The sequence below is a fragment of the Rhipicephalus microplus genome, chromosome X (assembly GCF_043290135.1).
Source record: "Rhipicephalus microplus isolate Deutch F79 chromosome X, USDA_Rmic, whole genome shotgun sequence".
Lineage (NCBI taxonomy): Eukaryota > Metazoa > Arthropoda > Arachnida > Ixodida > Ixodidae > Rhipicephalus > Rhipicephalus microplus.
Genome location: NC_134710.1, coordinates 508,837,495 through 508,855,321, shown reverse-complemented (window position 1 = coordinate 508,855,321; position 17,827 = coordinate 508,837,495). Strand labels below are relative to the sequence as shown.

The 17,827-nt window shown below is 41.5% G+C and overlaps 1 protein-coding gene across 12 annotated transcripts in view; it reads right to left on the bottom strand.

Annotated features, from left to right (window-relative positions):
* The window catches only part of LOC119160723 (valine--tRNA ligase, mitochondrial), a 622,168-nt gene that overhangs the window by 266,624 nt on the left and 337,717 nt on the right, over positions 1-17,827 (bottom strand). For all 12 annotated transcript variants that reach the window (XM_075881124.1, XM_075881123.1, XM_075881132.1 and 9 more), the window contains 2 exons: positions 4,491-4,561; positions 3,785-3,910 (listed from right to left, as the gene is read on the bottom strand). In XM_075881124.1, coding sequence (XP_075737239.1) covers positions 3,785-3,910; positions 4,491-4,561 — 197 coding nt within the window. The remainder of the gene's footprint in view (positions 1-3,784; positions 3,911-4,490; positions 4,562-17,827) is intronic.

Here is a 17,827-nt window from a genome sequence, read left to right as displayed (position 1 = left end):
GAATGTTAACCAGCGCCACCTCCGGAGTACCCGAAGCACCGTCACCTGCCGTCGCGCCGTTTTGTTTACGCAGCCCACATGGTGTTTGGCTAGCCTAGTGCGTGGTTGTATGATCGTGTGAAGTCTGCTCTGTAACGCTAAACCTAGGCCCTTCGACGCTCGTCAGCAAACTCCTTTGTTCATATCATGAGGATTTTGCTTGCCTGCAATGGCCCCCACTCCGCCTTCATCGTCCTCGCCGATGGCATCAAAGCGCAGAAAACAGTTCCATCGGTTAACAATGGAGAAGAAAGCCGCCATTATTTATGTAGTGAAGAGTGGCCGATCGCAGGTTGACGTGAGCAAGGAGTTCGGCATTTTTAAGCAAACAGTTTCCGATTTCCTGAGAAACAAAGACAAGATCTTGGAAGCGGCCGAAAAACCATCTGGTGCCCATAAGATGAATGCAAGCCAAGGTGTTCATCAGAAGCTTGAGGACGCTCTCGTAGTGTGGCTTAATTCAATGATTGCCAAGCGGTTGCCAGTCTCAAGCTGCATCTTGAAGCAAAAAGCGGAAACTCTCGCGCTTCGAATGGACATCACGGGTTTCAAGTTCAGTGATGGATGGCTGAGAAACTTTAAGCATTGGAACGACCTCAAGTTCAAGACGATGTGTGGCGAAAGTGGCGCCGTCGACAGTGCAGTTATTGTGCAGTACTGCAGCAGAAAACTTCAATCTTTGTTGCAGCAGTTCTCTGCTGACAACATTTTCAACTGCGATGAAACTGGCTTGTTTTACAAGGTGCTGCTGGAAAGAACACTCGCTTTTGCTGGTGACGCATGCCATGGTGGGAATCATAGCAAAGAACGGCTGACCGTTCTTGTCGGCAGCAACATGTCTAGCAGCGAGAAACTTCCTTTGTTAGAAATCCGGAAGTCCAAGAGCCCGAGGTGTTTTAAAGTGACAACGCTGCCAGTGTTATACGAAGCCAACAAAAAGGCACGGGTAACGCACCAGTTGTTCAAGAGTTACGTCCGCAGGTTCGACAGGAAGTTTGAACAACAGAACATACGCGTTCTGCTCTTCATTGACAACTGCGCTGCTCATGGTCACATCAATAACTTGAAGGCTATCCAGCTGGAATTCATGCCGCCCAACACGGCTGGGATCCTCCAACCGATAGACCAAGGCGTTACTTGTAATCTGAAACTTTTGTACCGTTCACGTATACTCAACAGCATGGTGCTGTGCTCGGAAAACGGGAAAGGCTACAGCGTTGACCTTCGGTCTGCTGTCGGAATGCTTGCGGATGCATAGTAGGCAGTACCGCAAGAGACGCTTCGCCACTGCTTTCACCACGCGGGCTTCGTACTCGACACAGATGCAGCAGACTTGCCTGAAGAAAGCGACAGCGTGACTGACTTGTGCCCTCTCATGGACGATATTATCAACGACCTCCGCTCTGCTGGTGCTTCCATGCCCACGGAAATAACTTTTGAGCGGTTCGTCGATGCTGACAACGAGCTCGACTTCTGCGCAGAGCTAACCAACGACGAAATAGTCAGTCAGGTTATGGCGGATTCAGACGACTCCGATGTCGAAAAAGAGGAACCAACGCCTGCGCCCCCTACAACCGCCGAATTGATGCGAGCATTGATGATGCTGTCAGCGGTGTACAGTGATGACATGACCCTTGCTCAGATCAAGGTGAATGTGATCACATGCAAGCGGAACGCCGTTCAAACAAGGATCAAGTTTTTCAAGCCACTGCAGCTCTAACAGCAGCTGCCCTGACGGCACCCGCTGTCGGCTGCATGCATTTTTTTAACGGCTCTTTTCAGAGCCACCCCACTGATGCTTTGGCAGAGTTCCCGAAGTCTTGTACTTTGACCTTGACCCTCTTGATCTGAGAAATATCAATGAAATGGTGCGTTTTTTTTTTTTTGCTTGCATTGAACATTATCAGTAAAATAATGCGTTTTTTTTTTTTTGCTTGCATCGATTTTTTCGGACTGCCAGAATTTTGGTTTTTCGCTCCCTAGAGGGTTCATAAAATCGGCAGTTGACTGTACAAAATGCTGAAGTATTACTGTTCACATTTCAAGTCGATTTTTAAGGCAATGCATTGGCCAGCCTGATCCCACTTCACTGGTACAATTTGTCGACATACGTGAATGCTAGGGCCGTCTTTTCTGAGTAACATAGCTGGTTTCAATTAAGAAAAATTTTTCACATTAAGCAATCACTGAAATCATAATGCAGAAGACAGTATTACATATTTCAAATACTTCTGGAAGCTCTGTTGCACCGACAGAAATGGACTTCTAGCTAGAATGTGAACAGATGCAAAACCAAATTTTTTGCACATACACAGAAACTTTCTAACAAAAGAGTTAAATTTCAATCATTTTATAGGCACACCAAAATGATTTGTCCTGAGGCTGAATAATAACGGGTGCAGTGTTTACCTTTAAAGATTTGCTTGTCTCAATCGTTCCTTTGAAGACTTGGCAGAGAAATTATCACACAATGCAAAAACTTTTGGAAGAGTATTTTAAAGCACAAGAAATTCAAATGAGTTGCATGGTGAAATTTTATGATGGCTGCACTGACTGTAACCACTCAATTTCAATGAACAAGACCAAACTTTGCAAAAAATGCACGCATTCATAATGCATTGCATGAATAACGCCACAGAAAGAAAGCCTGGCCATGATTTGGGCAATGATTGTAAAAATTATTTAAATTTGAAAATCATTGTTTCAAATTCTAATGCCTAATTTACACTGCATACAAACAATTTTGCTGAAAATTGTGAGGATGCCCCTTTCTTCACTTCCACTAAGGTGTACTGTGTGGTTTACTCACCGGGAATCTCATAAAGAACTATTATATCTGATATTTTAGTGAGCACAGACAAGTTCACAGAGTTATTGCACCTTTTCACTGCCAAGCATCAATATCTTGGCATCATTTTAAATCACCTTTCCATTTCAACCCTCTTCACATACAGGTGCCACTCCAAAAAACAGGGGAGAAAAAATGCCAAGCATGGTGCGGAAGGCGCAGAACAGTCACAACGAAAGCGGCCTTTCAGAGCCTTTTCTAAACACTCATAGGGTAATTGCTGCAAGCACACTTGCTGGGTACCCACTACGGCATTATTAATAAAAATTTTGTGTAGTAGGCTGGCATTCACTATGCCATTTTTCGTCATTCTTCTGAGAAGCGTTGTATCCACTTAACACTTGCAAGGAATTTTGTGCCAATTGTTCATGCAGTGGCTGACGACAATGAAGAATTATGCCTGAAGTGAGTAGGCGCCACAGATAATAGGTGATCAAAAACAAGCTTTTGTAACGGATTGGAGCATTGGATGACCCACTCGTTACGCTATTCGCATTTTGTGATGCCTCATTCTTTTGCTGTTCTAAAATGCTTTATTACTTATATTAAGACGATTCTTTTCCCAACATCAATGCCTAAGGCAAGTTTGCAAACAATCCCAAGTACCAGTGTGGCTCAGTGGTAGAATACTGGGATGACTCGCAGTGGATTCGTGTTCGAGCTTACTGTGTCTTTGGTATTAGGTTTTTTTTTTTTCTTATTTCGTGTGACAGTGGTTACAGACACTGGCGGTGACGGCGGCGGACAACTACGACGCCGCGTGTGACCCGTGTATTCATCTCATAACATCTTTCGCTGTAAAATGAAGGAATGTCTGATGTATGGGATGGCAGAAATTGCCCTAATCAAGCCAGCTTTCAAAATGAATGAGTTGAGATTATAGAGGTTTTGCCATACCTTAGTGAAAGGCAGCTGTTGGGTGAGTTCTTTGCCAAGCATGACCATGCGTGCCACCCAGAAGAACAGGATGTCTTGTCCAGTCTCCATCAGAGACAGTGGGTAGAAATGGTGCAGGGAGCAAGTCTGCAACAATTAACATTTACAATGAATAGCTTTCCTTACACTGAAGCATTTGCAGATAGGCAATGAGCATTTGCTGTGCCTCAAAATTCTAATCACAGTTGGCCGAGTTTCTTCGCAATGTAGATTCGCAGTATTAATTTTAGGTGTGTGATTTTCACTAACATGTTAATTATTTTTTTGCTCATCCATCACGATTCAGGCTATAGTGAAATTCATCTTATTGCCTGTAATATTTGTGAGCACAGTGAGGCAAAATGAAACTAACACTACACGTCTCCAGCCCAACAGTCTGAAGGAATGTAAACTGGGTCCTCTTGCCGCATCTATAATTGTGTCCATAGCGACCCATTCATGCCAGTGCAACTACACCATTGCACAGCTAAGAACAATGAATACCATGCCAAATTAGGGTGCTGAAATTGCTGTGGACAAACCATGCCACTCGTTCAATCAAAGTGGCATCATAAGCAGTGTAAGGCTACCAAGGCATGCATCATTTCAGCTTCCTTGTTATTTGCTTATGACTATGATGATGCTGACTGATTTTGGGAGGCACTGCACAATTATGAGAACTGCTTACATTTTGTGGCCAGCCAAACACAGAGAACGGAAAAAGAGCAGAAGAGAACCACGTATCCAGGACATCTTCATCTGAAAGTGAAACAAGCGGGCCCCACATGAGGATGCAACATTTTGTTAGAGGTCCTCTACATGTCAGAATATGCTCTCTTCAGCAAGGCCTCTCCAAAAGTGCCAGCCCCACAAGCCAAACTTCAGCTCCCACTTAAACTAATTGTGCGACACATTTTCAGAGCCCCTAAAAACTCATGGTAAACCTAGATTAAACCCAGCAACTAATCAGCTTTGGAATTGGAAGGGTCATGCTTACAGTCAAGTATGGCATGATGAAGTAAATGATAATTTGTGCTAGGCCCAACAATAGCCAAATAGTGACATAACCAACACCAGTGGGTTTTTTTTGTTTATGTAGAAAAGTAGGCTTGTGCGATATTCGAGTAGTACCATATTCGAATTCGCTTCGACTCAAATCTAAATTATTGAAAATTTTGAAGTAATCGGTATGAACGAATAGATGTATATTATCCCACATCTAACCTCCTGAAAGAGTTTTTTCACTGCAGTGTAGAAACGCTAAGCCATGAAAACAGCTATCCAAAAAAAAAAAATTGGCACTGCGGCAAAGCCTCTTTTCAAAGCTTTACCCTTTCGTTACTGCGCGAACATGGTTATTTTTCATATGTATCGGAAAAATTGTTTTTACCAGCAGTTTCAAAAGAACGAAAGCGCGCATTGCTGCATACCAAATTTTGCACAATGAAATTTTTTTTCCAAAAAATTTTGTTATAGAGCAACAAAAATATTTCAGAATGAATAAAAATGTGAAAAGTGTGGAATTTTTGGTTACCAGCTCGTGAACGGTACATTAAAGAACGCTATAAATGCAAAAGCATAAAGAACATAAAATTCAGAATATACATTTTGACGATAAATGACCCAGAAACAGTATAAAAAATAATAAATGTTGTACATAATGTTTCTATTCAAATAGACAAAGAAAATCAGAACCAAGGTGCTGCTTCGGTGCTCGTGCCATGTGGTGAAGCATTGCTTGGTTTTTCGTGACGCAAATGAACCCTTACACTTTTGTCATACGAGCCTGCAGGTCTTTTAACATAGACAGATTCCCGTGATGTGAATAATCCGTCTATAAACCAAATGTCCAATGAACTTCGCTATTTTGTCTAGCATCACCTCTTTCAATGAGCCGCTCCCTCCGTATAGGTTGGCATATGCATCCATATGAATATGCATACAAGCACATTTCTTAGCATTTTGCACATCATATTAAAAAAAAAAAACAGTATCGCACACAGTTCCAAAACGTTTCACACTGCTTCATATTCAGGGCCAAGATGTGTTCCTTTGGCCTTGTTGTCGTTAGGAGAAGCTCAGCAGCCGGCGCCAGCACACCGCTCCCTAGCGAAGTGTGGACCTTATATTTAAACAGAGTAGACATAAGTTTGTGCCCAAAGATAGGTAGCTACGCACTTGCGGCAGTGGAGACAACTTGAGGCCGTAAACAAAACAAACCCATGAACGGCTGCGGATGTCTCAAGCTGATGCAAAACATTGTCGCCATAAATGTTGATGCTGAGGTGCTGTTATCCTCGCACTCTAGGCTCATCCTCACTCAATTCAGGTACGATTGCTAGACAGGTTAGAGTGGCGTGTGTGTTTTTCAGCGCTAGTGCACACCCATGTGCACATGAGGACGACTCCATAGGAGTGACTTACGTGACACTAGATGCGACCCTATGTCTGATTAGCACTACAAGCAAAACGAAAGCTGCTGGAAACTGGTTGAGAAGGCCACCTCGACACTTGCGACATGCGGCGGAACTCCAGAAATATTTTTTGTAGAATAAATTTTCCCCGACTCCTAGCAGCCACTCTCTATTCAGTAGCTGGCATAAATTTCAGGAAATTAAAACTTCTCAACACTGTCAAATTACGAAGCTGACATTTTAATTCAATATTTTAATTGCAAATGTTTCTTTCATTATATAACTTCGATGTTACAGAAGCATAGTCATGAGAGGCACACATTTTTCTCAAGTTTGCTTGCCTAGTGCATATTTCTAACAACACACACAAATTGGTTCACACAAAGGCCTGCCGAAAATTGCTATGTTACCAAAACAGGCGAATTCAAATTGATTCTGAACATAGCGGGCCTAGACTAACTAGCAGAAAGTGCTAGGTGCACGAGAAACAAATTTGACATGCCAAAATCAATGATTCAAAACGTCAATCATTGGTGATCGATTTAAATAGGCGCAATGACGAAAGGGTTAAGGGACCCTTCAAAACTTTTTCAGCATGGTCGGAAAATGCTGTCGATTGGTAGTCGAGGCTCCAGAGAACATGTGAGCCAAATATTGCGTAGCACGCAGCCAAAAATTTCCAATAAATTCTCAAAGTCAGCTGGAAATTGCTTTTCCTTCTCTCAAAAAGTTGTGCCACAAGCTGAAAAATCACTCATCACAGCCATTGTATCAATGATTGGCTGATTTGAGCATGACGCATTGATCGTTACTGGTGCCGCAACTTGTCCACCCGTGTGTATGCAAAAGTAACTCCGCTTATACCAAACAGATTCTAAATATCTTTGCGGTGATGCATTCGTGAAGCAATAAATAAGCTTCGTTAATGAATCCAGTCATGGCTACTTGAAAAGTGTGGCAGGATCCCTTTAAATAAACATATTACCCTTACATCAATTCATCATTTTTTTTTTTACGTCTAAAAGCTTGTTACGCCAGCTTATATGCTCTAAATACAGTAAATTTTAAATGTAACATATTTTAAAGGTTATCACTTGCATTCTATCGAAAGTCAAATCCCGCTGCTGCTCAAAGTTGTTCTGGCTTCCTTTGAACAAAAAAAAAAATGCCATTTGCACAGAGGTTTTATTTTAATTTTTTTAGAATTAAGCAGGTTAGTTAGGTCATACTAAATATGGCAATTTTTTTATATATGTCATATAGACTATTTGAACTTGATGTTAAATTATTCTACCAAAATCACTATTCGCTTTGAACTATTTGAATGGTGAATATTGCCACGGAGTCGTAATATCGACGAAGGTAGCAGTTTGCTATTACAAGATCAAACTTTTTATTTGGGCGAACCCATGGCCTAGAAATAGAATCTCAACCAGCAACAGTACACACTGCACAGTGATAAACGCAAACCGAGCATCGGCTGTCAATAAAAACTGATCATCAGTAAAAATCGTCGTCTTTTATTCAGTAGCCACCAAACCTTAAGCGTTATCACTGATTTATTTATTTATTTACCTTACAGAGCCCTCGAGGGGCATTGTGTAAGGGGGGCGGTACAGATAATATGTTAAAAATATATATAAACAGATATATCTACACATACACAGACAAATATTGAATATAATAGAAAATGCAGTTCAACTTATGAACATGTAAGCAAAATACATACTAGTAAAATGAGTTACAGTATGTGAAGGTGAAATACAAAAAAAATATTATGACAGTAACTACAACCTAGCAATAGTGCAAAAACATCGGCAACAGTCCTATAAACACTGATGATTATGAAGATGCGATAGAGCAGTTTTTGGTGCACAAGCATTTTTTAAGAGTATGATAGAACTTAGTGTGGTCTTGTTCTGACGCAAGATCATCTGGCAAATCATTCCACAAACGAATAGCTCGTGGAAGAGCCGACTGGTTGAAAGCGTTAGTATTGCCATACATGCATGATAAACCAAAGGTGTAGTCTGCTCGAAGTTCGATGTGCTAGATTAAGGTGAACAGATGGCACCATGCTGGTGTGGATGAGTTTGTGAAATATGGATAAAAGTGAGATGTCCAGCGAATTTTCAGTGGCTCGAGTACAATGCTATGTTTAATCCGTGTTACGCTGGACAGGTAGCTGTGATTTCGTGCTATGAATCGACTAGCTCTGTTCTGTATACATTCTAACTTATCTATGAGGTATTGTTGATATGGTGACCAAATGGAGGATGCGAACTCCACTTGAAGATGGATTAGAACAAGATGAGCCAGTTTGCGCACATCAGAGGGAGCACTGTATAGATTTCGGCACAGAAAACCTAATGATCTTGATGTGTTGGCACAGATAGAAGTGATATGTGTGGACCATGAAAGAGTAAAAGTTAAGTTTATGCCTAGGTATTTGTAATGATCAGAGCGTTCTACAATGCTATTATCAATTATGTATTGGCTATTAAAGTTATCACGTTTGCGACTAAAGGTGATTAGTTTGCATTTGGAAACATTAGGTGTCATCTGCCATGTTTTGCACCACTCAAATATATGCTCGAGGTCTTTTTGAAGAGTTAGATGATCGCTAATGTTGCGGATGAGACGATAGATAATGCTGTCATCGGCAAACGTACGCATACATGAGGATAAGTTGTCAGGCAGGTCATTAATGTAGATGAGGAAAAGTAAGGGACCAAGAACACTGCCCTGTGGTACACCAGAGGAAACGTAATAGAGTGATGAAGAGTGATTGTTGGCGATAGTGAGTTGTTGGCGATTAGTTAGGAAGTTTCTGAGCCATGTTAGCATGAGTGAATCAAGTTTTAGTGATGACAGTTTTAATATCAAGCGACAATGAGCAACACGATTGAATGCCTTTGCAAAATCAAGAAATGAACAATCTGTCTGTAGATTACTGTTCATGCTAGAATGTAGGTCGGTGGTGAACTCCAAGAGTTGAGTCTCGCAAGAACGACCCTTTCAGAACCCGTGCTGCTTTGAGAAAAAGAAATTGTTAGATTCTAGATGCGCATAAATGTTAGAAGCTATATGTTCAAGCATCTTGCAACATATGCACGTCAAAGAAATGGGGCGATAATTTCCAGGTGAACTTTTACTACCACTTTTATGAACTGGCACTACCTTCGCTATCTTCCAGTCAGAAGGCAACATTCCTGTAGCGAGCGACTGCCGAAAAATGTGAAACAGGATATTGCCAGACACATAAACAGTGTTCTTTATTATTTTCGAATTGATATCGTCAATACCAGAAGATGATGACATCTTCAAATTTTCAATAATTTTAACTATGCCTTCAATTGTGATATCTATAGGTGACATGAATGAGTAATCGCATTCAACAATTTCTGGAAGATGAGCATGCTCGCTAGTAAACACGGATGAAAAGAATGAATTAAAAACATGAGGACAATCAGTGTCGGCAAAAGGAGTGTTATTTGCATTGTGTAATGAAATGAAGTTATCGTCCCGATCAGGACTTATTACTTTCCAGAATTTTTTTGGATTAGATTTTAGGAGTGAAGGCAAATCCTGGGAATAGTATTTATTTTTTGCAGTTGTAACTTCGTGGCACTATTTCTTTAGGCATTCCTCGTATCTATCCCAAGACGTGTGTGAACGCGAATTTTTTGCAGACCAATACAGCCGCTTCTTTTTGTTTCTAAGTCTGCGCAAAGACTTGGTGAACCATAGATTAGTTTTATCATTCGTAATCGTTATCAACGGCACGTGTTTTTCTATTAGGGTTGAAATCGCATTCTTGAAAAGAACCCAGTTTTCCTCCACTGAGCGACTGTAAAAGGAAGGCAGTAGCACATTGTCAAGGAAAGACTCAAGTTTCCTGTTAATGGCTTCATAATCGGCTTTATTATAATCTCTAATTTTCTTTGATTCGGTTCCTGCCAAAGGTGGCAAGATAGAAAGATCAACTTGCAGCAGTTTGTGGTTGGCTTCATAATCGGCTTTATTATAATCTCTAATTTTCTTTGATTCGGTTCCTGCCAAAGGTGGCAAGATAGATCAACTTGCAGCAGTTTGTGGTCACTAAAGCCATTCAAATAGTTTATGTGGTCTATAGTTTCAGGTGCAGTTGTAAGAATGAGGTCAAGTGTATTTGAACTGCGAGTTGAGTGAGTGACAACCGGAGCCAAATCAAAGTCTAAAGTTAAGTTAATGAAGTCAGTTGAGTACTTACAAGAAGATGACAGTTGCTCCCAGTCAATAAATGGTAGATTAAAGTCACCAAAGAGATAAACGATGCGAGCCTCACAGATTTTGATGGCAGAATTAATGGTGCTGCGCAACTCTTCTAAGAAAGAATGATGACAATCGGGAGGATGATAACAGCTGCCGAGCAACATCCTTGCGGAATGAATTGTGCAAACTACCCATACAATTTCAATCTTATGGTCGCATAAGCTCTCGAATAAACCTATTAATTATTAGCACCCTGTAGACAAACCTTATACAAACATCAACAACAATCGCGAATCTACTCAAACACTGCACTCAGCCGGAAGGAAGTGGCATCTGCAAAAACTGTAGTCAGGAGTGCAAGGCAGATTTCTGAGCTTTTTCAAATGCTGAGGCTTGAGCTGGTCCCCCCGTCCATGGTGCAGTCTTGTTCAGGAGACTTCGAATCGACACATCTGTTTCAGAAAGACCTGAGAGGAAGTAACCCACATACTCCAGAATGCCAAGAAACTGTTGGACATCATGACTGTCCTGAGGATCTGGCATGCACTGAATAGCCACCACCTTGTCTGAATCAGGACTAACGACATGGTCATCGGTGCCCATGTCGTTAGTTCTGATTCAGACAAGGTGGTGGCTATTCAGAGCATATATATATATATATATATATATATATATATATTGCTTACAAGAACTTACAAGAAAAATCATCAAAGCAGCAATGTTGGCGGCGAAACTTCACGAAGTTGTAACATAGACCCGTAACAATTTTATTCTTTCAAATGAACATAATTGAGTGATTACTGTTGTGATGGAAAACTACCCCTTACCTCGAGTGCTGAAGATTGGGCGAGTCGGTTCGTCGTACTTGAACTGGTATAGCGCATTACGAGGAAGAAGAAACGGCCGAGCAGACCGACACAAGAGGACAGAGCGCTAACTACTTTCAACTGAGCTTTATTGTTTGACCCCTTACCTGTTGGTTTCCTCAGCGTGCAGCCAAGAGTGACCACAGTCGAAAGTGGGGGGGCTCAGCTCCCCACGTCTTTCAGTGGAAAACTGCCCCCCCCCCTTGCCCCCCCCCCCCCCCGGCTGATACGCCTATGCTTCCCTCTGTACTCGAGTCCACTGCTTTATTCGTCACCACTTTGCAAACTGCTTTCAACACTCCTAGTTACCATAAGCGAGGCTGATCAGGTTTATCAGTCTGAAGTGGAAACCTTTTTTTTTTTGGCGCTTCCAGTATGACAAGGCTAAAAAATTTAAAAAGATTCGTGACAATCATCAGCGCACAGCAACTTCTACAGAGCAGTGATGATGCTATTCATTTTTGATGATTTCCTGAAGCAGCAAATGCTCTGACTGGTCTATAAAACGATTTCTCGTTCCCATTCATAAGAAAGCAGGCTACAGCACAAGACGATTTTGTGCCTTGTACTGTAGCCTGCTCTGCAATGCTACAGCACAAAACGCGAAAGCGTCGCATAAGCGGCCCGCACCGCAAAGAGCCTTCAAGAAAAATTATCACAGCAGAAAAGTTGAATAAATTTCACTACATTAAAACATTTTCTGGCAACGTTTTTCGTTGCTCGTAATAATAAATTTGAGTGAGTATGGTGAACGAAAAGATCACCTTATGCGTTGGTTTCCCATGTGGACTAATGGCAGTGAAGACCGTCGAAAGAAGGGGGGGAGCTGAGCCCCCCAACTTTCTTCAGTGGGGACGACACCAAGAAATCGTATGCTGGCGACACCAAAACTGCACTTAACAGCACTGAGGGTGACCCTCGCTTGTCGGAAGCGACCAAGGACTTATGATAGTTGAGTGCCAGGTATACTTTGTCGAAGCCTGAAGTTGCATCTAACCTCGAAAAAACACGGGCATCACCGAGAAGTCTGAGGCTTTGGTCAACATGGCGTTCACACAGAATGACTCGGTTGAGTTTGGTCAAATCTACGCACAGCTGGTCGCTCCGCACTGGCTTCGGAACGTCGACAAGGCCCACGCACCACTCCGTCAGTTCATTGACGTGTTGGATCATGCCCTCCTGCTCTATTTTGTCGAGCTCCTTCTTAATTACATCACATTGTGGTATCAGGATATGCCAAGCTATGATAAGGGAATTTGGTACCACATCAGAATTGATACATATTATGTACTCTACGGAGAATGCGCCCAAGCCAGCGAAAAGGGCTGGAGGGACTTCATGAGGTGGTGTGTCCGGCAGAGCTGTTGCGGTGCCATTGACAAACTTGACGACGTCAGGGTCAACGATGACAGGACAGCCAAGGGGCTGTTTTGTCCCGCAATGACATAGAAGCACTCGTTGACTTGTCTGCGTCTCGAAAATGGAGCCTCATTGAAGGTACCAAGAAGCTTTAGGGATTTTTCCCCCCGTCTGAAAACTTCTTCGCTATGCATTTTATTAAGGACGACTAGGCAGACACGAAACACACGTTGCACCACCACAACATTGGCGCCAGAGTCTACATTGAAGACGACAAGGTGCCTGTTGCAATCTGTCGTTCATATTGAGACGACAGATTGCAATGTTGCAAGAATCAACGTTCTAGGCCAACCTGAGCTAAAAAACATGTAACAGAAACCTTTTATTAAAAAATATTGTTTAAGGGGGCAGACTGGTCTTAAGGACCAAAAAGTGACAAAATTTTTTTTTTTTTAAATTGACAAATTTGTTTTCTGCAAGTCTTTTTTCATCTCTCTGTAAATTTTCACACACCAGGAAGTGGTAATTTTTTTGTAATGTTATTCTAACTGTCCAGATTCTTGGTGCTGTTAATATGCAGAGCCTGCAAAAAAAATTATGAAATGACTTCGAGGCTTCTTTATAATTTGCTAGTACCTGTGTTAGAATCTCTGCTACGAATTTATAAGCGCCTTTATGAGCATAGCAAAACATGCGCACCTGATTGTTGCTTTTTGAAGAAGATGTGTGTTTTCAGTTTTTTCAATTTTTCTCAAAAAAGTAAATCTACGACTTTTCAATTTTGATGCGTCAATATCTTTGAAGCTAGGGCAGGCACAACAATAATTCTTTTTGCAATGGAAGCCTATACGCGTGTAGAATGCAAGTATGGGAGCAGAATTCAGAGCACAAGCCTTTTTAATTATTACTCATCAAAATTGTAACACAATTCCAACTGCTTTTGAAAATTTATTTATTTATTTATTTAACAATACTGTAGACCTTCTTCAGACCCATACAGGAAGCGGGCATACATCATCACGTGTAACCAAGTAGATACAAAGTTCAGGAAATACAATATTTTGAGGGATGATACGCAGAACAGCGAAACACTTACAATAGCGGGTACAACAATACTACATTGGTGCTTTTCCCATACACGAGAAGACGAGAAAAAGAAAAAAAATAATAAAAACCACGTACTACACATGAAAAACAATATATATGTACCAAGATTACAATGCACTACTGCAAAACACGTTTTTCGTTATCGCAACAACAAGAACAGCAAAATGTAACTATACTGGCTCAGTTAACTGCTCCACAAAAGAACAAAATTCATCAATATTTGTAACATTAACAGCTTCACCTGGTAGCGCGTTCCAAGCGATGACAGCACGAGGGTAAAAGGAATATTTATACACAGTGCTGTGGGCACTGAAGGGACGTATACATTTATCATGGTTCGTCCTACTACAACGGCGGCCAGGCAGACGAATATAGTCATCTTTACAGATTTCAAGGTGACCGTGAAAAAGGAGATAAAAAAGTTCATGGAAGCAACATGACACCGGCTAGATAGAGTTGCTAGGTGCGCTTGATGACCTATGTCCGTTGCACTGTCGCGGCAGAAGTATTTTGAGTATATAAACCTCAGGGCCCTGTTTTCGCGAAGATAGTTTTGATGAGGGTTCCACACTATACTTCCGTATTCTAGAATGGGCCAAAATGGATAGTTCATTTTGCTGTAAAATGACCAAGACCTAAAAACAAAGAAACTTTTGCGTACTTTCAATCTATAGTCATTTGTCTATGTTGGCATATCTTAAATATCATTTTTAATTAAGCTCTTTTTTTCTATGGCAGCCTTAACTATTTCGTGAGCACGCAAAAATAGCTGTTTTTCATATATCTCAGGAAGATTGTTTTTGCCAGTTGTAAAAGTACTCCAGCACTCATTGCATCATTTCAAACTTTGCACAACAAATGATCTTTCCAAAAAAAAGATGCTGCAGAGCAACACAAATATTTTAGAATGAATAAAAATGTGAAAGTCTAGAATTTTTGGTCCCACACTGATAAACAGTGCAATAAAGAACACTATGTATGCAAAAATATTCAAAGCAAAGAAAATTCAGAATTTACATTTTGTAGATAAATGACTGAGGAACAGTATAAAATATAATTAATGATGTTCGAAAATGTTTCTCTTCACATGGGCAAAGATAATCAGAACTGAGGTGCTGCTTCGTTGCTCGGGCCAAGCTATGAAGCATTGCATGGTTTTTCGTGAGACACAAGTGTACTCGTACACTTTTTCTCAGTAAATTTTGTTGTGACGACAGAAATAGCGCAAAGAAACGGGGACACAAGACGAGGACACACGGCACAGGCGCTAACTTCCAACATAATGTTTATTACCACCGCACAGTCGCCTATATCACCAAGAAAAATAACATCACATGACATGAATGATGCGCACAAAAAATTAATTTCTTAGAAAATACAATTCTTTATCACTGAGCGTAAGAGAGGGAGTGCTGACGCACTTAGACCCCAGGGAAGCGATAGCCTCAGCCTCAATAATCTCTCTAGTAAGCTTGTCAAACATTCTCTTGATAACTGTGCATGCATTGAATATCGGCGCGCAGCCGCAGGATTTAAATGTATGGCCAACCAACTTCCCTGGCCGTTTTTCACATTATTACAATGTTCTCTTAATCGATCATTAAGACAACGGCCTGTCTCTCCAATATACTCTTTACCACAAGAAAGCGGGATACGATAAACAACGCATATGACACAGGGAACATAAACCGTTCGATAAACCGAGCATATTACCAAACTAGCTGCCGATGCCTCAAAAACTCTTGGCTATCTTAGGAGATCATTGTCATTATCACCTGCAAGCCTTCGCAAATTGGCCTTTGAAACTTTTGTTCGTACTAAAATGGAATACGCATCTGCAATTTGAAGCCCTCATCAGATATACCTAATTAACATTCTTGAATCCGTCCAAAATCGTGCCGCCAGATTCATCTCCGCAAATTATGACAAACGAGCAAGCATCAGTCAAATCAAATCATCCCTCGGTCTCCCTGTTTTGTCAGCTCGACGCAAAATTTCACGTCTCTGTCTTTTTCACAAACTTTACTACAGCTTTCCTCACCTACATGGTTCACTTTTACTTCCGCCTGTCCGAACATCTCGTCGCCTATTTAATTCCCTGAGTATCCAACGTCTGTTTGGTTCTACTAACGCTTTTAATAAATCATTTCTTCCTACGGCTATCGATGAGTGGAACGGTTTGACGGATGCTATTGTCAGCGAACAAGTTGCTGTTAATTTTAGAGATTTATTACTAGCTACCCTTGACTCTTAATCGCTGTTTGTATTTTTTTGTTGTTTGTTCTCTGCCGCCTGTATATTTTTGACCACGAATTGACTGTTGAATATTTCGTTTGACATGCTCTGTTTTCTTTTTGTTTTTTGTTGCTACCAGTATGTTTTAGTAATTCAAAAACTGTAACCATGAACTGCATTTTCATTGAAATTTGTACTTGGATTGTTCCCTTCCCCTTATGTAATGCCCCGAGAGAGGCCCTTAAGGGTAAAATAAATGATGATGATGATGATGACATAGGCAGAAATGGCCGACGCACGTAGGGGGCGGCCATTTTGAAAATGCCGATGGCAAGGAAATGACCGTACTCATTTTTTTTTTCGTACTCGATTTTAACGCGCATGCGATTTATGAACTCGCTTAACCGGAAAAAGTGCGCGTTAGATTCGAGTAATTACGGTACGCATCCAAGCATATTTCTTTGCACTTTCATGCATATCATATTAAAGAAAGGACAATATTGCGCACAGTTCTCAAACGTTACACATTGCTCCGTAGTCAGGGTCAAAATGTGCTCCGGGGGCCATCTTGTTGTTAGAAGCTTTGCAGCCAGCGCCAGCACACTGCACCCCAGCGAAGTGTGGACCACGCACGTAACCAGAGTAGCTATAAGATTGCGTGCAAACGTCAGAAGCTATACGCACTTGCAGCAGAGGAAACAACTTGAGGATGTAAACAAAACAGACCCTTGAACGGCTGTGAATGTATCAGGCTGATGCAAAACATCGTCGCCATAAAATTTGAAGGTGAGGTGCTGTCATCCTCGAACGCTAAGCTCGTCATCATTCAATTCAAGTGGGGCTGCAAGACAGTTTCGAGCAGCGCATGTGTTTTTCATTGCTGATGCGCACCATGCGCGCGTGACGACGACATCATAGGTGCGACTAGTGATACTAGATGCGACCCTGTATCTCATATAACGATGCAAGCAAAACCAAAGCTGCTCGAAATCGCCATAGAAGGAAACATCAACACTTTGAAAGGACACTAAAGTCAAATAACAATTTACATCAGAGTGAAAGCTCAATGTACGACAACAACTAAAACGACAATATTCACAACAGTGCCCTACTTACCGAGAAATTAAAGAAAATGCACAAGAACACAAGCCCCGGAGTAGGACATTTTCAAAATGATCCCGATGACATCAGGCGGACTACTGACAATTAACCACTAGTAATCGATCTAACTGCACTAAATAAAGAACGTTCCGTGCTTCAAGAGACCTGATAAAATGCTGCTTGTTCATTTCTGTCTGATTCACGGAAAAAAGAACCGCCGGACGTTACCTACTATGGGGAATGGTGTGAGTGGTTCAAAAATTCTATTTTCGCGTGGTTACATGAGACAGTTGGAGCTATCTAGCGGAGCGCAGTTGAAACAAAAGCGTCTGCAATCTCGAAGCCAATGGCGAGAAATTGATCAATGGCCGTTGCTGCTGCTGTGGCTCCCGCTGCTTCCGGTCTGCTGCTACTAGCGCAGTGAAGCCGGGCAATGTTGTGCACTGCAACAGCAACGTGAGTCAGTCCGGTAGGTTCGTTTCTTGAGGCAGGTAATTTCAAGTGTGCTAACCCAATGCAGACCCCTAAAGCACGATTTTATTTCAAAATAGGCCCTTCCTTGGCACAAAAGTAAGACTACGAGGTTTCTGGGCCGCTATTTCGACAATCAACGTCGACTTAATAGTTGCATTTTAAACATGTGGCGGACCTTCGCAAATACTTTTTGAAGAACAAGTTTTTGCTGAGTC